The sequence below is a fragment of the Sardina pilchardus genome, chromosome 3, assembly GCF_963854185.1.
Source record: "Sardina pilchardus chromosome 3, fSarPil1.1, whole genome shotgun sequence".
NCBI classification, from domain to species: Eukaryota; Metazoa; Chordata; class Actinopteri; order Clupeiformes; family Clupeidae; genus Sardina; species Sardina pilchardus.
In genome coordinates, this window is record NC_084996.1 from 35,619,064 (window position 1) to 35,641,219 (window position 22,156).

The 22,156-nt window shown below is 44.5% G+C and overlaps 2 protein-coding genes across 3 annotated transcripts in view; both read left to right on the forward strand.

Moving 5' to 3' along the window:
* The window catches only part of LOC134075991 (golgin subfamily A member 6-like protein 26), a 25,760-nt gene continuing 3,604 nt past the window's right edge, over positions 1–22,156 (forward strand). Inside the window, exons 1-2 of the mRNA XM_062531013.1 lie at positions 1–361; positions 1,031–1,230. Of these exons, the coding sequence (XP_062386997.1) occupies positions 2–361; positions 1,031–1,230 (560 nt within the window). The 5' untranslated portion in view covers position 1. The remainder of the gene's footprint in view (positions 362–1,030; positions 1,231–22,156) is intronic.
* mpp3a (MAGUK p55 scaffold protein 3a) overlaps positions 19,880–22,156 on the forward strand; it is a 23,585-nt gene continuing 21,308 nt past the window's right edge. For both annotated transcript variants that reach the window (XM_062531266.1, XM_062531267.1), the window contains exon 1: positions 19,880–19,999. The gene's annotated coding sequence lies outside the window, so the exon portion shown is untranslated. The remainder of the gene's footprint in view (positions 20,000–22,156) is intronic.

The window sequence follows — 22,156 nt, forward strand, 5'->3', positions numbered from 1 at the left end:
GATGGAGAGAAAAGCAGCGAAAAGACTTTGGCATATTGAGGAGAAAGAGAGAGAGATGGAACAGAAAAGAATGGACGATGACAATGAAGATGAGAAAAGGCAAAGAGAGATGGAACAAAAACAAGAACTTCAAAAAGAGTTACAAAGGGGAGAAGATGTAGAGAAACTGAAGGAAACTGAGAAAAGTGTGAAAGAACAAAGTGAGTCTGAGCTTAAAGTACAGAATGAGAGAGAACAAAGAGATTCAGAAAGACTACTAGAGATCCAGAGGAGCGAAATTGAAAATAGGCAAGCAGAGATGGACAACAGAAAATTGGAAATGAAAAAGGAAGGAGTGGACGCTGGACAAATGGAAGCAGAGGCAGAAAAGAAGGAAATAAACAGACAAATGGAAATGAGACAAAAAGAGACAGACAGAGATATGAAAAGAAAAGACACTGAAGCAAGGACAAATAAACTGGACATTATCCTAGAACAACAGAGGGAGATAAAGAGTGAGCGTATGAGAAAAGCAGAAGAGAGACAAAGAAAGAGAGAGGAGCAACAAAAGCAGGATGAGGAAGCAAGATACTGGTATGAACACCCAGAGGAATGGCGTAAGCACCAAGAAAAACTGGCCATCCAGAAAGAAGAGGCATGGCAACAAGAGCTGGAGAAAAAGTGGGAAAAGGAGGCAAAGAGACTTGAAGAAATCAACAAAGACGAAAAGGCACATGAGGAAAAAGTGAAAGCCCAGGCAGAGGGAACTCTGTTGGAGACAGAGGTTGAGGTAGAGCACCAAGAAATTAGGGCACAGACACTCAACCCTGAACTGCCCCGCAAATCAAAATGGCAAATACTCGTGGAGAAAGAGCGGGAGAAACAGAGGGAGGCCAGGATGAATGCAGGAGAGAGAGCGAGAGAGGCACAAGAGGCATGGAAAGAGGAGCTTAAAAGGAGAGAGGAGAAGGAAAAGAAAGACGAAGAGGAGAAATACTGGTCTAGGCACCCAGAGGAATGGCGCAAGTACCAAGAAAAGTTGGCCATCCAGAAAGAGCAGGAACGACAACTAGAGCTGGAGAAAAAGTTTGAAGAAGAGGCCAGGAGGCTTGAAGAATCAAACAGAAGAGATAATGAAAATGAGGAGAAAATGAGGCCTGAGCTTCAGAGAGCAAAAGAGAAACGGAAGGAGGCTGAAATGCAGCGCCGACTAGAATTAGAAAAACAGGAGGAATTGGACAGACAAAGGGAGCTAGAAATGGAGAGAGAGAGAGAACAGGAAATTCAGAGACAGAGGGAAGAGGAAATGGAAAGAGAGAGAGAACAGGAAATTCAGAGACAGGGGGAAGAGGAAATGGAGAGAAAGAGCCATGAGGAAGAAATGCAGAGACAAAAACAAGAAGAACTGGAGAGTAAGACCAAGGAAGAGCAACAGGAGGACAAGGGAACATTTTGCCAACAAACTGATGATGAGCATAGTGATGAGAGTGGTGATGAGAGCAGTGAGGAGAGCCAATCACAGGATGGGACAGATGTTCCGGTCCCAGATAAGAGTATAAGAAGGAGGTTCCTGGGATGGGTCAATAAAAAGGTGAAAGAGAGGAATGAGAGAAAAATTGAGAGGACCATCAAGAGAGAAGAGGAGGAAGGTGAAGAACCTTATTTTCAACGTAAGTATCCAATAAATCTGTAAATATTCTGACTGAGATCCTTGTTTAGATACACATCTAAATTTACCTGGAAGCCAGTCCAAATGTAACCCCGCCCACAAAACTTGAGGTTGGGAAATTTGGTCTGAACTTGTTCCATTGAGAAGCAACTATGCCTGCTTGTTCAGCAAGTTCACACTGATTAAATTGTTTGGCCGTTAGGTCTATCCAATTGAGTGCAAAGGCATTCTCCCCCCTATCAGTTGAAACACGCCCTATAATCACATCCCAATCATGCAGTATCAGACTCAAATTCTGAATTGAATTGAGTATGGCTGTCTGGCTATCATCATACTAAGCTCAATCTTTTAAGACTGAACATTAGTCTGGGAAGTCTGCATTTTATTTTTACTGCACAAGAGGTGTGATCAATGGGCATAATTCAAATGACTCCGTACGCTTGGATAGTCCTTCAACCAATCAGACCAACGATCTGGGTGCGCCTTGTGGACTAGCCAGTTTGTGATTGGACCCAGCAAGCATGAGTAAGCAGGAGAGATAGATGTGTAGGTTTCCAGCCTGAGCTGCAGGGCAAAATCGCCGGTAGATTGGGCTGAGTTTATCCATAGTATATGGCTACGTCAAGATACATTTAAATTGTGTGCCTTCATATTTTCATCATCCTTTCATTTCTCTGCTGACCTTAATGCCTTAATGAGTCATCAAATCGTTTCTCTCTATAGCTTTCCTAGGATACACGAGCCGGGCCAAAAGAGAGCAGGAGAAGCGCAAGAGCCTACTGGACACAGAGGCAACAAGACAAAATATGGAGTCATACTGGCTTGAGTGGGAAAAAGACAAGAAAGAGAAAAAGATGAAGAGGAAATATGCCAAAAGCCAAGCCCAGTTGGCCCGCGTTCTCAAACTAAATGATAAAGCTGACAAGATCCTTGATGCATATAATGGCACAACAATATACTCCAGCCAGAACAAACTGTTGAAGAAAGAGATGATTGGCTGGTTTAAGGACTAACAATCAAGCACACGTTAGTTCTGGCAGACCGCGCAGTCAAGTCCGCTGTCAGCTGCTCTCAGTTTCTTATTGGCTATTCCAAACCCAGCCCACATCAGCTGTTCTACTCAGCTGATCGTTCCCTTCGCTCACAAGTGGTCTCTCTCATTAGGGTGCCTTATTTAAGCTGCATCTGCATCATGTTTGCTATCATTGCTTTCTCTGCTCGCTGCTTAGAAACCCACCTTCTCCCCAGCTCCACCTCAAAATGGTTTAACTGGAAATAATGTCATACTGTTGTCATTGTTGCTTGCCCTGTTCTAGGGGGAATAGAGTTACTCTCCAGTTTTAAACTGGCACGGTAGCCCCCTGAGGATGTTGCTGTTCCCTGTCTTGGCTTTCCATGGAGCTTATGGAAAGACAGGGAATTTCCTCTGAACAGAGCCATACCACCAAATATAAAAAATAAAGTTGGTTCTAAAGATATTTATGTCTTGTGTATTTTTGACTTAAGTGGTCCTGACAGAACTCACCAATTTGATACTCTTTTGACATGTAGATCAACTTTAAAACCATCTAAATCTAAGGGGCACTTTACACGGGTTGAAAACGCAAAACATTTATGCGGATGCCCTATATTGTTAAAATGGTAACCGGGTTTTGGGGGGTTGAAAATGCAAGAAAGTGAAACCACCCTCCAGAGTGGAAATCTTAAAAACGCTCCGCTCTCGTGTCACCATGTAAAGAATGAAAAACGCAAAACTACGTTTTTCGTCACATAGAAATGATGTGACAAGCATGTGACAACACCGGAAATCGTCAACATGTCAATCCCTGCAGAGCTACTTGCCTTATAGGTGCTGTAATTCACATTCAAAAGTCCTTTCATGAATTAGTTGTTTTGTTTACTGTATTCCGCGGGCTAGGAGTGAACAGGTAGAAGAGAAGTATAAATATTATGCAGGTGCTTGGTCTTGATAGTGTTGCCACTTAGCCATCTGGCGTGTAGCCTACTGCATCGATGCATGGACTGGCCATAGCACCCCCGTAGCACCCCCAGGAAAATTATGGTTTATATCTCATTTAAAAATATGTAAGAGCACCAAGGGCCAGATGTACTAACACAGCACTAACAGCGAGTTTTTGTATACGCAGACTGCGAACGCTGTGCTTTGCTATATTGCGCGGAATTTACTAAGCTGTCACTTCATTACGTTAACAGCGGTCATCCCCGCCCGTTCCCGCCCCCTCTTCAACGCTAACTGCGTGTGTAGAGCTGAACTACAAGCGCAGTTGAATATTGCAACATTAAAAAGAATCAAAGTTTAGCGATCATACATGATACAAAGAGATGTCAACGAGTTGTGACAAACAGAGTAGGCCTGGTAGTTCTACTAATCCACTTAAAAAAAAAATAGGCTACTTGTGAGTTGTGAACTATTTACTGCACGTAGACTAAGAATATCCTATGACTTAATGCTTGTCTAACAGATTGGGAAGTGTAGGCTATGTCGTGAAAGAGAAAATACGATTTTAGAGAGGCAAACAAAAGTTAAGGTTGCTTTTGACATAGTACAACGAAGAAAACGAATGCTCTGAATATTGATTCAGCTGTCTCTAAACGTTTTTCTAATAGACGCATTTAACCGCAATTTGGATTACACCTGCTTTCAGAAGGCGGAAGTTTTTCAACGCAAAACAGACTTGCGCTGTTTTCATACATATGGCGGAACACTTAATCAATCGCTAATAGCACCTCTCCTCCCCTGTACTTGCGCGTTACACCCATTTTCAGCTGATCCACCCAGGAATTAATATGCATGACACAGAAAAGCGCAAATAGCCATTCTCAGCTCCCACGGCAGGCAGTCTGCGCGTTTCTCTCATTGCGGCCTGTTTATACATATCCTCCCCATGTTTATACGCGCACGTTACGCCTGAAATGGGTGCAAAACGTTAGTACATCTGGCCCTCCGTGTTAGTTCCATTCACAGATTTGGAGCATGTTTTGTTTTGCTTACGTGGGTCGGAGTGTGCATCTAAGCAGAGATGAAGATTTAGAGAGGGCTTAGGGCTAGATGAGGGCAGCCCATTAGGGGCCTGTGCGGGCCTAGTTTGGGCTATTAGGGCTAAGTGAGGGCTGCCCGTGCGGGGCCAGTTCTGCGGGGCCAGCGTTTTGCCGATGAGCAAGCCCTCATGGGCCCACCGTGGGCAGCCCACTAGGGCCCCCTGCAGCAGCCCAAAGTGAGCCCAAAAGGGGCCCGCGCTGGCTTGCTTGCTGGGTTACCTGCACCTTCACCCCAATGGACACGGCATGTGAGCTGTACGTGATACGCAGGACGCGGTATACCCACTTAAAAAACATAACCATCTCATACCCACTTAAAATAGGCAAGGATGTGTATTAACATTTATGACGGATCACCGTATACCCACTACAATTACTTCATCACAATATATCCACGACAGCTAAACACCACAGTGTGTGAGCTTATGGGTTATGGCAGAGAAGAAATCACGTGTAGGTTGGCACGGCAGAGCAGATATTTGGTATTGCATACTCCTGCCCACGAGTAAATCTGACCATGAAGCAATTCAATAGTACTTGGTTAAAAGATTTAGATTGTTGAAATTGAAGTACAGAAAAAAAGAGCTTCAAGATGGTCTATCACATTATTGCAATTAAAGACTCAAATGTGTTAAAAAGTAACTTAAAGAGAAACTATGCAGGATTGGCCATTTCATCTCCGGTTTCGCTTTTCATTTTTCGCTCGTTTTATGCTTGCATATTTCTCTTCAGAGCTTCCCCTACAGCTTTAGTGTGTATATTTATACATATATAGGCTATATATACAGCATATATTTATAAATTGCAAGCGTGGTTCTTCTTGTTCCTTACGCGTCTCAGACTTCCAGATGTAAACAAGGAGCGATCGCCTCCTGCAGAAACTGCAAGGTTGCAATAGAGATCGCTAAGACATGTGACCAATGTCATCAAACACAAAGAATTATGGGTAGGTTTGGCTCGCCTGATGCCAGCCCATGCAAACTAGTGTTCTGGGTCTATGATCTGGCATGATAATGTAACAAGTTGGAAACTTTGGATTAATTCATGGTTTGTTACAGATTTAGATAATAGTATTTGTTGTAATGGAATTGAGGATATTACTATCACAATGAATAATTCACAACAAACGGTTAAACATTGTTAAAAACAAAAATCATTTGTGTTGTACATGATGTGTTGAGGATTTCATTGATTTCATAATTACATGCTTTATATCAGTGATCTACAATTTGCCTTGAGTCGCGAGCTAGGCTCGATTGCTTTTGTCTCCACCCACTTAACTAGGGGAGATCGCGGTATTTTCCTCATTCTATTAAACTCTGATATTGAGGAAACCGCACTAAAATCACTCTGTGATTATTTCTACCCCTGTTTCAGGTACAGTCATACCCTCTTTTGATATTGTACTAAATACATTTGTGTGACCGTTGCTTAGTTTAAAATCGAGTGTTGACTATGAAAATAGAGAACTTTTGTATGCAGTGTAATGTAGCCAACGCGCGTAAGTGTGGAAACGTTCTCGACCATGCTGCCTGATACAGCGTGCCTGCGCCATTTTGACCACTTGTTAAGACGTATTTGTTCATGTATGTTTAGACATCATTTGTATATTTCTCTGCTCAATATTAATGTGCATTTTGGGTATAAAGCCCATTTAAGCTAGGCAGTGCTAACCTGTAAGTTGAACAACGTTAGCAGCCTGTATGTTCTGGTAATGTGAGCATTTGTTTAAGAAAAGGATTCTATTAAACTCTGATATTGAGGAAACCGCACTAAAATCACTCTGTGATTATTTCTACCCCTGTTTCAGGGGTGTAACATTTTGGAGGCTCCGCTGAGATTGCTCTTCAGATGTCCAGTGTCCACATCCTGGCGGCTGAATTCTGAGGTAGCTACATCCCCCACAACATAACCCAGGCAGGCTACAAGGAGGAGGACGTTGCCGTGAGGAGGACTGAAAGCTGGTATTTAAGAGCACATCACCTGAGACTTAAATAGATCATCAGGAGTTGGCTAATAATCACCTAGTTTAGTCTCCTGCACCGTAAATATTTCTCCAGCCTTGCCAACATCATGACAGCTTTGGAAAACTTACAGGAGGAGGTAGTAAGAGGGCTACAGACACTGACTAAAGACCGTTTGCTGGACGTTTGTGATTTTCTGGACATATCAGGCGAGAACAGAATAGATGTTGAACAAAAAACCCGCATGTCACTACTAACTCATGTAATGAAGCATCTTGAAAGAGAGGAGCTGGCTGAGCTAGAAGATGATGGCATGTCTGAATTATTAGCTCTGCAAGATAAAATCACAGAACTGGCTGCCACTAGTCCAGATAACCACACACCCAGTGCACCACAGGCACCCAGTGACCCACAGTCGCCAGCACCGTCACCCAGTGCCCCACAGTCGCCAACACCGTCACCCAATGTTCCACCGGCGCCGCCAACCAATGTTCCACCGCCGCCACCACCCAATGTTCCACAGCCACCACTACCCAATGTTCCGCAGCCGCCGCCACAGCAGCCTAGCCCATGCTGGCGCAAAGACTTTAAAATCTCAGGTCAAATAGGTGAACCAGGTCAGAAAGACAAATTAACATTCTCTAGCCTTGCTCATCAGATTGAGAACGGACTGAACAGGCATTACCCGGAAATAGAAATTGTAGATGCTGTAATTAGAGCTATCATTCCAGGCTTACAGCTACGCAGCTATTTGGAAGGAAAATCCCACCTGACTCTCCCCACTCTCCGACGTATCTTGCGTTCCCACTTTCAAGAAAAGAGCGCCACAGAGCTTTTCAAACAGTTAGCTGCAGAGGCGCAAAACAGCAAAGAAACCCCTCAGAGCTTCCTCATGCGAGTTTTAGATTTGAAACAAAAAGTGTTGTTTGCTTCCCAAGAGTCAGAGTCAGGGTTTAAGTATGATCCAGTTTTGGTCCAGCGCATGTGTCTACACACACTACTCACTGGGCTACTGAATGACAGTATCAGGATAGACATGCAGCCTCTGCTACTAGATATGGAGACCTCAGATGAGGTCCTGTTGGAAAGGTTAAACGTCGCCTGTGCCACAGAGACCGAAAGGAGAAACAAGAAGAAAATTAGCCCACCACAGCCAGCCATGAGTGTTAGCGCAGTGCAGTCAGAAGACAAACCACCTGCTAAGTATCCAATGAAGGAGTCCAAAACAAGCGTTGCCCCTGAATTGTTAACAGAAATACAAGAACTTAAGACTGGAGTAGCCTCTCTAAAGGGCCTCAGTGCAGAGATAGCTCAGATAAAGGAGACCCTGCAGCAAACAAGGTTTCCGTCACCGCTGCCTGTTGTGCCACTTCCAGAAAGGCCAGACAGGAACCCTCCGCAGCCCTCTACTTTCCCCCAGCCGCCCTACAGCACCTACAGTCAACCTCAAGCTCATGTCCCAATGCAATATGGATATAGCCAGTATAACAATTACCCCGCTCGTGCCCCTCGGAGGTGCTTTGCCTGCCAACAGTTAGGAGCAAATGAACGCTGCATGCACTGCTACCGATGTGGAAGTGGAGAACATTTTCAAGCTGGATGCAAAAGAGGAACATCAAGAGAGACTCCTTTAAACAGGGAAGGGTTATCACCACGGGACAGGTGTTAACCATAAGTAGTAAAGAGTCCCAGCAGTGTTCAAATTGTGGAAGTAGGGACTCATCTGACAAATTAAAACAATGCTCATCCTGTAAAAAGACACTGTATTGTTCAAAGACATGTCAAAAACAAAATTGGACTGAACATAAGAAAAAATGCACTTACCTGTTAAATGGCAATGAGAAAGATATCAATGTACTGCCCCCTCTAGTTCAAGTTGCCCACCCTCACAAGGTCACCTCGTTAGTCGGCAGGAAGTGTCTTGTGGAATGTTATCTGAATCACCACCAAGTGCAGGCGTTGTGGGACACAGGTTCTCAGGTGTCAATTGTTGATGAACATTTTAAACAGGAATACTTACCAACTGTCAGACTGAGAGATGTTTCAGAAATTCTTGACTCACCTGATGACTTGACATTGACTGCTGCAAATGGAACTGAAATGCCATATTTGGGCTGGATTGAAATGAATTTTCGGCTGGCCAATGAATCCAATCAAGCAGAAGAACTGATCATTCCAGTGCTTGTAATGAAAGGCTGGCACCTGTCCCATCCCATTGTAGGCTTTAATGTCATCGAGCACATATTGACAAAGACTGAAAAGAATAGACAGTATCATGCAGTGAGAAAAGCCTTCCCAAGTCTTAAGAGAAACAAGGTTAGAGCTTTTATACAGGCTGTGAGTGCAGACAACGCCAATGAATATGCAGTAAAAACAAAAAAAGAGTGGATTGTAGTGCCAAAGCATAGTGACATTCACGTTAACTGTCGTGTAATCACACAGCCTTGTAAGGAGGACATGACTATGCTATTCCAGCCTGACCTGAACCCGCAGTGGCCTGATGGTCTTGAGTTTCATGACACACTAGTCCGAGTCAAGAAAAGTGAATGCCCCGCCATCAACATTGACGTATCTAACCTAACTGACCATGACATTGTGTTGCCAGGTCGCACTTTGATTGGCACAGTTCAGACCATTATGACAGTACTGCCAGCCCAGGTCTTTGAAAAAAATGGAACATCAGCTACAGTGAGTAACACCAGTGTGGGGCCAACAAGAGATACAAGTGAGCAGTGGGATCCACCTGTCAATGTAAGTCACCTTAGTGAGGATCAGAGATCGATAGTGAAACAGATGCTTAAAGAAGAATGTCATTCTTTCTCAAAATCAGATAACGATATTGGGTGCATTGACAGTTTGCGCATGACCATTTCCCTTAAAGACACTGAACCTGTGAAACGCACATATATATCAGTGCCTAGCCCCCTGTACCAGGAGATGAAGAGCTACCTCCATGACTTGATAGCACAGGGCTGGGTCCGGAAGTCAAACTCACCATATTCGTCACCTGTTGTGTGCGTTCGGAAAAAGGATGGCACGCTTAGACTGTGCATAGATTACAGAGACTTGAACAGAAAGACACTGCCTGATCGCCAGCCTATCCCCAGGGTCCAAGACATTATGGATAATTTAGGTGGTCAGTCCTGGTTTTCGCTCTTAGACCAAGGGAAAGCTTACCATCAGGGGTTCATGTCAGAAGAGAGCAGGCCACTCACTGCCTTTGTCACCCCATGGGGACTTTACGAGTGGATCCGTATCCCATTTGGATTGATGAACGCCCCTGCGGCCTTTCAACGCTGTATGGAAGAATGTTTGGAAGGGCTACGGGATGACATCTGCATTCCTTATTTGGATGACACCCTTGTGTTTAGTAAAAACTTTGAAAATCATGTGAATGATGTGCGTCGTGTGCTGCGACAGCTCAGAGAATATGGCATCAAACTCAAGCCAAGTAAGTGTGACCTGTTCAAACCTGAGGTCCGCTATCTTGGCAGGATTGTCTCTGCTGAGGGCAGTAAAGTTGACCCAGCTGATTTTGAAGCGGTTAGAGCATTGAAAGACATCCGACCTCAGACAGTTGGCCAACTCAGAAAAATGCTTGGTCTACTCACGTACTATAGGCAGTACATCAAGGACTTTGCCAAGAAAGCGTGTTGTTTATATGAGCTCCTGAAAGCGGACCCCAATCAAGCTCTGATGGCGAACTCAAATAAGAAAACAACAGACAAAAACAGAAAACGAGGATTAAAGAAAGCAAGCCATGTTGTCCCCTCAACAAAGTCCATTATGTGGACAGACCAGCACCAGCAGGTACTTGAACAGCTGATTGACTGTCTACTCAATCCACCAGTTTTAGGCTTTCCTGATTTCACTCAGTCATTCGTTGTACACACTGATGCGTCACACCAAGGCTTAGGAGCAGTCCTGTATCAAAAGCAGAATGGCAAACTCAGAGTTATTGCTTATGGCTCTCGCACATTAACAACAGCTGAAAAGAACTATCACCTCCATGCTGGCAAACTAGAATTTCTAGCTTTAAAATGGGCAATCACGGATAGATTCAGAGACTACCTGTACTACGCTCCGTCTTTTACAGTGTTTAGTGACAACAACCCGCTCACTTACATCCTGTCGACTGCAAAACTGAATGCAACCACTTCTAGGTGGGTTGCAGAGTTAGCTGATTTTCACTTTAATATAAAATACAGACCAGGGAAGGATAACAGTGATGCTGACGCCTTGTCAAGGATGCCATTGGATGTGGAGTCGCTAATGAGAGAATGCTCTGAGGAACTGCCGCCTAACACCATTGCGGCTGCTGTTCAAGCTGTAGAGGTACAGGAAAAGTCCCCTCCAACATGGTCTTTCACCGCCGCGTCCATGTCAGTCTCAGCTGAAAGTGAGTTAGCCACAGCATCAATCAGTCCCATACCAAAAGAACAACTAAGGGAGGTGCAAAAGGCTGACCAAGTCATATGCCCTGTGCTGGAGTGTAAACTGTCAGGCTCCAGACCTCCAGCTAAGAAGCTGAAAGCGGTCAGTCCAAAGGTAAAATGCCTGTTTAGAGAATGGACAAACTTACAGTAGAGGATGGCATCCTGTATAGAGCCACCACTGCCCGTAAGCAGCTAGTCCTGCCAGAGAGATACAAGAGAAAGGTATTGGAAGAGCTGCACAATAACATGGGGCATCAGGGCACTGACCGCACAGTATCTCTAGTACGGGACCGCTTCTTTTGGCCATATATGCAATCAGACATAGAACACTATGTGACTAAAGCCTGCACATGTCTCAAGCAGAAAAAACCCTGTCATGACGCAAGGGCCCCCTTAACAAATATTGTGACCACACAGCCATTTGAACTGGTATGCCTTGACTTTCTTCATCTTGACAGATGTAAAGGCGGGTATGAGTATATCCTAGTGATTGTGGATCATTTCACGCGTTTTGCACAAGCATACGCTACAACATCAAAGTCAGGAAAAACTGCTGCAAACCTGCTTTTCAATGACTTCGCCCTGAAGTTTGGTTTTCCCTCTCGCATCCACCATGACCAAGGGGGAGAATTTGAGAACCAGCTGTTCAGCCAGTTAAAAAGACTCAGCGGAGTGGCTGGGTCCAGAACAACGCCCTATCATCCGATGGGGAACGGTCAGGTGGAGCGTATGAACAGAACACTGTTACAAATGCTCAAGACACTGACAGAAAGACAAAAATCAAACTGGAAAGAGTCTTTGAACAAGTTGATGTGTGCCTATAACTGTACAAGGTCTGATGTAACTGGATATTCACCGTTCTACCTTTTGTACGGTAGATCACCGAGGTTGCCAGTTGACATCTTGTTTGGGCTGCACACAGAGGTGGGTTCTAGTAACCAACGAGACTATGTGGACAGGTGGAAACAAGGCATGGAGGAAGCCTATGCTATTGCTGCACAAAATGCAAAGAAATCAGCAGAGAGGGGCAAGCGATATTATGACGCTAGAGTGAGGGGCCCATTCCTACAACCGGGTGAACGGGTCTTGATTAAAAATCTAACACCCAGGGGAGGTCCAGGAAAACTCCGTAATTACTGGGAGGATACAATCCACATAGTATTAAGGCAAATGGGGTCTGACCTTCCAATATATGAAGTGAAACCAGAAAGAGGGAAGGGCCGCTCCAGAGTTTTACACAGGAATCTACTCATGCCCTGTGACTACCTACCATTTGAAGTGCATGCAGAGACAGACAAAAGAGACAAAAGGAATCACAAAGAACAACGTCATGCAGTAGCTCAACCTCAGATGTCTGATGAGGACAGTGAAGATGAGTATGATCTTCACTATGAACCGACCCAGGTCACCACAGAGCCAGCTGAAAGGAACAATATGGGGGGTGGATCAGTGGTCACGCCTGAACACCGACATGGAGAGACAACCGACATGGAGATGCCAGCCCCTGCTACACCACCACTAGTACCAGTTCCTGAGGGAGATCCGCTGGGGGAGTTCAATGCACCTGCTGATGAGGAGGTAAACTTACCTATGGGAAATCTACCAGAGGAGCACACACCACCTGCCTCCCCCTCTTCACATGGCACAGCCGAGCCGGTGGATCCACTTTACCAGCTGCCACAAAGGGAAAGGCGTCCCCCGAGACGCATGACCTACGATCAGCTCGGCATACCATCATGCTACAGTATCCAGCCGGCACCTCAGATGTTCCCTGTCTACCCTGCACCTAGACTGGCAGCATGGCTGGCACCCCTACAGCCATACTACTTCCAGCCCCCCTTTTTGTATGGACTCCAGCAAGCAGGAGCACATGCAACACAACATGCTTGACTGACACCCATCACAACATTACAGACACACAGACTGACACACACAAACACTACAGCATTGTGACTGACAACATGAACAATTGATGGACTGTTTACACACAGTGGTCAGTCACCACCCATGGACTGTTTATACAAGTCACCTCTCATGGACTGTTTATAGTGGTCAGTAACCACCCATGGACTCTTGACACAGTAATGACCTCTCATGATCTCCCACCATGACTACTGTTAAAATACAGTTATGGACTGTTTCTATTGACTGTTCAGGAAGTCACAAGCAGTGAACTTTTTATTAAAGACTGTTGATTGTCATCACACGATGACCCTTGGCCTTTATTCAAGGCCTGACTTACAGGAGATCGTCAGCACCTGGTTGAACAAATATTGTAAAAAAAAAAAAAACAATGTAAAATGTGTTTGTCGGGACGACATTTATTTTGTGGGGGAGTGTGTAACAAGTTGGAAACTTTGGATTAATTCATGGTTTGTTACAGATTTAGATAATAGTATTTGTTGTAATGGAATTGAGGATATTACTATCACAATGAATAATTCACAACAAACGGTTAAACATTGTTAAAAACAAAAATCATTTGTGTTGTACATGATGTGTTGAGGATTTCATTGATTTCATAATTACATGCTTTATATCAGTGATCTACAATTTGCCTTGAGTCGCGAGCTAGGCTCGATTGCTTTTGTCTCCACCCACTTAACTAGGGGAGATCGCGGTATTTTCCTCATTCTATTAAACTCTGATATTGAGGAAACCGCACTAAAATCACTCTGTGATTATTTCTACCCCTGTTTCAGGTACAGTCATACCCTCTTTTGATATTGTACTAAATACATTTGTGTGACCGTTGCTTAGTTTAAAATCGAGTGTTGACTATGAAAATAGAGAACTTTTGTATGCAGTGTAATGTAGCCAACGCGCGTAAGTGTGGAAACATTCTCGACCATGCTGCCTGATACAGCGTGCCTGCGCCATTTTGACCACTTGTTAAGACGTATTTGTTCATGTATGTTTAGACATCATTTGTATATTTCTCTGCTCAATATTAATGTGCATTTTGGGTATAAAGCCCATTTAAGCTAGGCAGTGCTAACCTGTAAGTTGAACAACGTTAGCAGCCTGTATGTTCTGGTAATGTGAGCATTTGTTTAAGAAAAGGATTCTATTAAACTCTGATATTGAGGAAACCGCACTAAAATCACTCTGTGATTATTTCTACCCCTGTTTCAGGGGTGTAACAATAATAATGAAAACTAAGCGTGAAAAAATTGTGTGAAAAACAGAACATAATCTTGCGCTTCCTTACTGCTGCTATCCATGCCATTTCTCACCTTTTTGTCACCTCTGAAACATGGCGTGTACTATTATTTTTCCACGCTGGAAAACGATAAAAGATAAGCTTCATGTGACTCTATTGAATTTTATAACACAGCAGGTAAACGGCATTTCAATAACTGCACTTCGTTATTCCCGCACGTCAGTAAAACAACTGAAGTTTTGGGCCACCTATTCCCAAAATGCATTGCGTTTTACGTCACGTTCTCAATCTCTATAGCGGATATAGGGACACTGGGGGTGGGAGGAAATATTACTGTTTTCGATGAAACTGGTCAGTCAAGCAAAACAACGATTTCTAAGCGATTTTATGACTATGAAAAAGTTGCATAGGGTCTCTTTAATGCTCATATTTCAAATGTAGCGGAAAAAAGTATAGTATTTGTGTTTCAAATGTAGTGCAGAAAAAATCTTAATACTCAAGTGAAGTACAGATACTCAAAAATCTTACACTGAGATGATAATATCCAAACAGGAGTGATTCTGATATCTTTTTTCTCTCTTCCTGCCAAACAAAGTTATCCGTGTAGATGATCTGAGCTCCCGTGAATCCGGTGAGAGTGGTCTTGGCCAGTAATCTGTTTTAGCATCGATCTTGCACTCTTAAACTGGCTCCTCCAGCCTTCACTCACTCCCCATCCAGCTCCATGTCAGGGAACGTGAGAATGGATGGATGACTGAACGGATGAATGAACGAATAGATGGTCCGGGGTCATAAATATAACAGAGGAGCTGGCTGCTGTGATAGATGTGCTTTGTGTGTGTGTGTGTGTGTGTGTGTGTGTGTGTGTATACACACGTGCGTGCACGTTGTTTGTGTGTCCCTGTGTGTGTGTGTGTGTGTGTGTGTGTGTGTAAAAAGCATGTATTTTCAAGCACGAGGTAGAAAGGTAATCATTGACAAGACTTACCTTGTGTAATGAAGGTAATTTGACTGCCTCATATCATTGCTGTAATATGGCATGACATGGCTATATACGAGAGCGAGCAAATCGGAAGGAATTTTGTGGCTGCAATAGTGTTGTGAGTGCAGATGCACATTCTGTGCTTGTGTCTGTTTACAGAGTTACAGAGAGGAAAACCAGAATGCGCATACAGAATGGCCTGCTTACTGTGAAAAGATATTTTCTGAATGAGAGAAAAGCATTGCATTGCATAGAATTGCCTTGGCTTATTCCTTTAAAGGTAAAGTCAGAAAATATGCCATTTTAAGCTTTAAGCTAATTTTTTTTTGTCACATTCAGCAATCGTCTCCTCACAGTCCGCTAGCTGCCCATTCCATGAGTAGCCTGTAAAAAAACCCAAATCAATTTAGGCAGCTCAGGCACTGAACACTGGAAACAAGTGGGAGCAGTGAAATGAAACCCTGTGTGGAGTTTCCCTGGGAATACTGAAGGGAGGGGTGAGTACCTCTCTGTTGTGTTTTGCTTGGTCCTAGGTTAAAATATCATGTAGCCCACGTTGTTTTGGACAAAAGTTTCTGCTAATCATTTCAAATATAAACAAACAGACGCAACCTCCTGTGTGTTCACAGACTGGCTTTCAGCTACTGCTCTACTTCCATGACTCAAGAAAGACTCAAGAGTAGGAATAAGATTTGAATGTTTAATTCAAATCGAATTTGACAAGGTTAGTAAGATTAACTATCAAAAGTAAAGTCTGTGCCCTAGGGCTTGTGATTGGTCAAGGTCTTGAAGTGGCTCGACTCAGCAGATCCTGCCTGATATGAGCAAGCAGGGAGCCTACCCCCTGGAAGATGCACAGGACAACAACTGGTGGTAGAGAGGAAGGATGACTTTGGAAAGAAGGCACCTAAGGCAGTCAAAAAAACAAGTCATTACAGTGAGGGTAAGTAACCTCATCACCCCCTGGTTTCGAAAATGAGCGAAATTAGAGATTAGTTTTTTTGTAACATGGTGATGAAGAACTATTGCATGTGACGTCACCAGTTCATCTAACTGATCAAATGCCAAATTGCTTGACTGGTTGAAAATTTTTTTAAATGACGGAGAATAGTGCTGTGCTCTACTCACATGAAGAGCAGTAAGTGTGATCAAAGTGAAAGGAAGCGAAAGGACAGAGCAAAAGTGTTGTCTGATCACTGTTAGATTATTACATTATCCATGTTGAAAAATATTTTTGGTCGATAACTTTGCTATGGCTTCATAGTATTTTATTGAAAACTAGGTCTATGGGATTTTACATGTAAACTGCTCTCCGGAACGAAACCACTAGAGGTGCTGGTTATCACTTTCCCTATGAGACAGGTGAATGCGGATGAAGAGAAGAATGAATTGGTGAGTCTTATCTGGTAGAGAGTAGTCTAAAGGCCAAGACACACCAACCCGAAAGAAAAGCAGTCAGCAGAAAAGCAGTCAGAGCGATCAGTCAGCTCCCGTCTGCCCTGGTCAGTAAAAAAAGTACCTCTGAACACACTGAAGCGATGCTGATGCAGAGCGTACGTTCTACGTGTGCGTGAGGTGTGATACATTACCCATAACCAGAGCCCTAGAGACAGAATCTACCTATATCTATATCTATCTCTGCCCATAACTGCAGGCGTTCAGGATCAGCCGAGTAGTTATCAAGCAGGATTAGCTGAACAAAATGCCACTAATTTTCGGACTTCTCTGAATAACCAATAAGAAAATGTAAATATAATTAAATATTTTGTATTATTTTATTGTCATCGCTTGTGTGTGACGCCAATAAAACACCCTCGGGCACGGAATAAATAACTTATTTTTCGCCTGTTAACCTAGCTAGCTAGCTAGCTAACGTTAGCACAGTAAACGAAAAGTGAATGGGAACTGTAGTGATGTTCGCTAAGTAGGACTTTAAACTAACTAACCTGAAATAACACACATTCGGCAACTGTGTGGTATTCTATAGTTGATGAATTTAGGGCTAATGGTTAGTTTAAACAAAGTAATTTGCTACCTAGCAATGGTCCAAGATGTTTTGAGGGGTTAGGACTCCACTAATCAGATTGGTCATTGAGGCCGACGGCCACTGATGGACTCCACATGTTAAGTCGGCCAAAACTAACCCCGATGCGGACTGGCGACGGCACGGGACACACAAAACAGACTTGAATCCCCGACCGCCCCCGACTGTCCGACGACGTCTGATGGCCGATTATCGGGTTGGTGTGTCCCGGCCTTAAAGCTTCTATTTGCTGATATTTTTTTAAAGAGAGCGATTGCCAAAACCACTGTGCCCTGCCTTCACCAGATCTCTGGGGGTGTTGGGGTGTTATGTAAAGTTTCCAAAGGCCTAATCACCTTGGCCTTCAGCCACTACTGCAGACGTGCCCCATGTTCACTCATCAGGAGTTGCTCTCATAATCAGAGGTCACCAGAAGACAGGCAAGGGCTGCCAGGAGCCTTTCTCACTCTTCTTGTCCTGTTTGGACTGCTTCAGGAGGCCGCACTATATAATTGATTTATTTTCTATGTACATGGTTTCACAACCTGGTACTGTAAGTCTTGCTCACAGTGCAGAGGGAAATTGCATTCAAAAATAATAATAAAAGGTCTGTGCTCACAGGCTGAAGTAAAAAAAAAATGTTTTTACTGTGCCTGCATAGCTATTTTGTTCATTAGGCCCAAGGTTGCACAATGAGCGGCCTGATTTAGCTGGTTTTGATACCAAGTAAAATACTCTTTGGGCACTGGCTGGTACTGTAAGATGTGCTTCTTAAACAGTGAATATGGGACTTGTCTTTTTGAAGAAAAAAAAAAAAAAAACTACAATACAAAATGTTTTACTGAAATATGATTACAGTAATAAGGACAAAAACAGTCCCATGCATATAGAGCTCTGGAAAGAATGAAGAGACCACTTGCACATTTTTCTGATGTCATCCTACGGTTGCTGAGTGACAGTCATATTCAAATATGCAGTGGTCTCTTTATTTTGAATATGACCGTCAACTCATTTGATTTTTTTTCCAGAGCTTGTAGATAAACAGAACAGATTAAAGTATCTGTCTCTCCAACTGCAGTAAATGTTTGTATGTGTGTGTGAGAGAGAGAGAGAGAGAGGGAGGGAGGGAGGGGAAGAGGGGTGGACAGAGTTAACAGATGCAGCTTAACAGATTCAATTAGGCAGAATTCCACAGATGACCCTTAATGACCTCTGTCTAATTAATCATTGAAGCTGGCAGAGAAATTACCCACCTGGTCATCTGTCCCTTTCTAGGTCAGAGATGTCGGCGCTCTGGTGCACACACACACACACGCATAATTATACATATACATTTTTAAAATATACCTTCTGCCAAATTAACTGTCACTCCCCTCCAACACTGAGATACTTTTGTCATATGTGTGAGAGTATCTTTCTTTCTCTCTCTTGTCTTTCAAAGATTCCCCTATTCACCTGTCTCCTTATTGTGCGCTTTTATTTAGCCTGTGTTAATGTATGTGCTTCCCTGTGTGTGTATGTGTGTGTGTGTGTGTTTGTGTGTGTGTGTGTGTGTGTGTGTGTCTGAGAGAGGTTCAGTTAGGGTCCCTTGGGGAAATCCTTCCCCCCGACACAAAGCCTCAGCCAGCAGGCTGGTGGCTGCGCCCAATTAGCATGTGAATACAGGGGGGAACCCCTGAATGGGCGGCTGTGTTTCATCAGCGCACTACACGCCGCAACACAAAGGGGAAGCAGCCACTAGACTGCCAGGAGCAGAGAGGAGAGGACAGGAGAAGAGAGCAGAGAGGAGAAGAGAGGAGAGGAGAGGAAAGAGGCAGGGGAGGGGGAGGGGAGGGAGGAGGGTGAAGAGGAGGAGTGGTCTGTTCTCCATCACACTCTGCCCCCCTGCACTCCCCTCCCCCTTGTCTGTCTCACCCAATGGTCTGCTTTATTCAGTCTGTTAAGGGAAAAAATATCAGAGAAAGTATTGGAGAAGAGATGTAGGTCTAAAATAAACAAATTAAATAAATGGAAAATTCCAATAAGGAATGAAAAAATGAAAGGATGGCAGATTCACGTGAAAGAAATTGTTTACAGTAATGATTCTACTGTAATCAAGTTCTCCTCCCCAATGCCCAACCCTCCCCCACCTCCACTCACCCACGCTCTCATATGTGTGTCAGTCAGTCACCTCACACACCTGCTCCAGCATCTTACCCCACACGCACAGTCATTACCACAGAGGGAGGGAAGGAGGGAGGGGGAGGGGATGGAGAGAGAGAGAGGGGAGGGACAGAGAAGAAATATGTTGACAGCGATAGAAAGACACTCAGCGAGACTAAAAGAGAGAGTGAGTGATATACAGGAGGGAAAGAGAGAAAGTGGACCAGGAGAGCAGTAGAGAGAGGGAAAAAAGAGAGCTGCAGCGAGAGCGAGCAAATTAGAGAGAGAGAGGAGGGGAGGGAGAGAGGAGGGGAGGGAGAGAGGAGGGGAGGGAGAGAGGAGGGGAGGGAGAGAGGAGGGGAGGGAGAGAGGAGGGAGTGAGAGAGAGGGAGGAGTGTGTAGCAGCAGAGACAGCAGCAGGTCTGTGAGCTCAGCGGCCAGAGGGGGAATCAGAGCTGAAGGGATCAGTGTGGCTGCCGCCTGTGAACGAGGGAGGAACCAACACGGCGAACGAGAGCAAAAGCGACAGAGACAGACGGAAGAGAGCGGAAGACAGAGAGGAAGACACAGCCCGAGATAAGGTAGGGATGCTTCAGCCTACACTCCCCTGACACGGCTAACACAGCTACAGTGGACATTCAGCCAGCCATACATTCGCATGCTGTGTGTGTTTGTGTGTGTGTTTGTGTTCATGCCTGCGTGTGAGTACTGCTGGTGGGTGTGGTGTGCAAAAGACTGTGTGTGTGTGTGTGTGTTTGTGTGTGTCGGTGTGTGTGTGATTATCTCATTCAAAGCGGATTTTTACCCCTCTGCTGTGCCTGACGACATATGCAGCTAAAAGAAGCCCCCGATTCAGAGCGGCACTGCAGATCGACTGCAGAGAGAGGAAAACAGAGGGAGAGGGAGGGAGGGAGGGATAGAGAAACACAGGGAGAGAGTAAGAGAGATGGGGAAGTGTAAGAGGGTGCATTGAGGAAGTGGTGCTATGAAGCAGATGAAGAGAGAGAAATAGAGAGAGAGAGAGAGAGAGAGAGAGAGAGAGAGAGAGAGGGGATGCTGAGAGAGGAATGGAGCTCTTTATTTTAGCATACAGGCTAGCAGTGCTGATGTCTTATTTGGTTGATAAGAGGTAAAGAGGGAGATTGTGTTTGGGTGACAACAGACATCAGTGTCTGTCTCATACAGCTGTGACCTGTGTGTGTGTGTGTGTGTGTGTGTGTGTGTGTGTGTGTGTGTGTGTGTGTGTGTGTGCATGCATGTTTGTTGTCTCTCCATCCACCCGTGCCTTTGCATGTGTGTGTGTCTGTGTGTGTGTGTGTGTGTGTGTGTGTGTGTGTGTGGGGGGGGGGGGGGGTGCTAGTGTATGTGCAAAAGGTGAAAAGGACTCTTCTTTTTTCCATATCATTTCTGTCAGAGTGTGAGAGCAAGAGAGAGAGATGGGGAGGAGAGGGTTTGGGCTTTTGCCAGGTTCATGACAAGGCTTTTACCTCCTTTGACTACTTGAGCTATGCCTTGCATGCAAATCAGCAATCAGTCAAGTACAGTCAAGCGCACAGTAGTGCATGAGCAGCTACTTCAGCTCTGCTACTGTGTGTGCGTGTGTGTGCGTGTGAGTGCGCACAACGGCACTGAGAGGTTCTTGTGTCGGGGTGTGTGATGGATATGCACACATACAGCTCATACATCAGACACTTTAGACTTGTGCATGTACACACATGCAAATATCTTTATGGGTGAACTGATCAACTGTGTCAGTGTGTACTTATAACCAGTGCCTTATCAAACTTCAATGAGTAGGGATTGTGTAGCTTTATTATAGGGTCCCTCTTATAGTCTTGAGTGTGGAGTTTGAAAGCTGAGGTTTCCTGTCATTAGTGGACCCTGTATAGTCACACATACAGTACTGTACCTCTGTGGCCTTACCCAGGGAGTGGGTGTGTCTCCCCTCTGAGACCCATGCCTCTGCCAGATTGTCCTCAAGTTCACTTGTGGACTCAGCCGACACAGAATAGTTCACCTCACAGGTTTAGTTCACCTATCGGAACAGTTCCACTCTGCCATGTTATTTATTGCCATGGTAGCCACCCGATTAGCAATCTGTCTTTAATGCAACTGTGCATCATGGATACAGGATACAGCCAATGAATATCCCCGCTAACCTTACCACATACAGTACATGCTTTATAGCTACTGTTTGTGTGTGTGTGTGTGTGTGTGTGTGTGTTGATGGTGCAATAACACTCCGACTCTTAATCCTGTGGATCTGCCATTTCCGCTCTGTTATCGGTTATCCTCTGTTATCCGCAACATTAGCCACACCAGTCTCTTCATTTAACATAGTTGACTGTTGGTATTTATTTCTCTGTGTTCATCTATGAGTGTCTCAGTGCTATTCACAACAGGGGGCTCTAAATCCAATGGCCATGACTAACTTGACCTCAAATGGCTAATTAAACCTGATGAACCAAGAATCTGTTTGTACTATATGTGGTACAGCAGAAACGATCTGTCGAAATGTGCCTGCCAGAGAGACTGAGTGGAAGCTGTTACCATGTCACCTCCTATTCCCAATGGTGCTCTAGCACTGGGGATAGCACACCCAGCCTGGGTTAGTGTCTTCCTGATAGTGTCCTCCTGTTAGCAACATGCGCGTCCTGTTAGCCATACAGACTAAAGCCAGGAGTCACAATCATGCATCATACAAAACATCCGATCTTGTCTCTAGCTGAACGTAACCT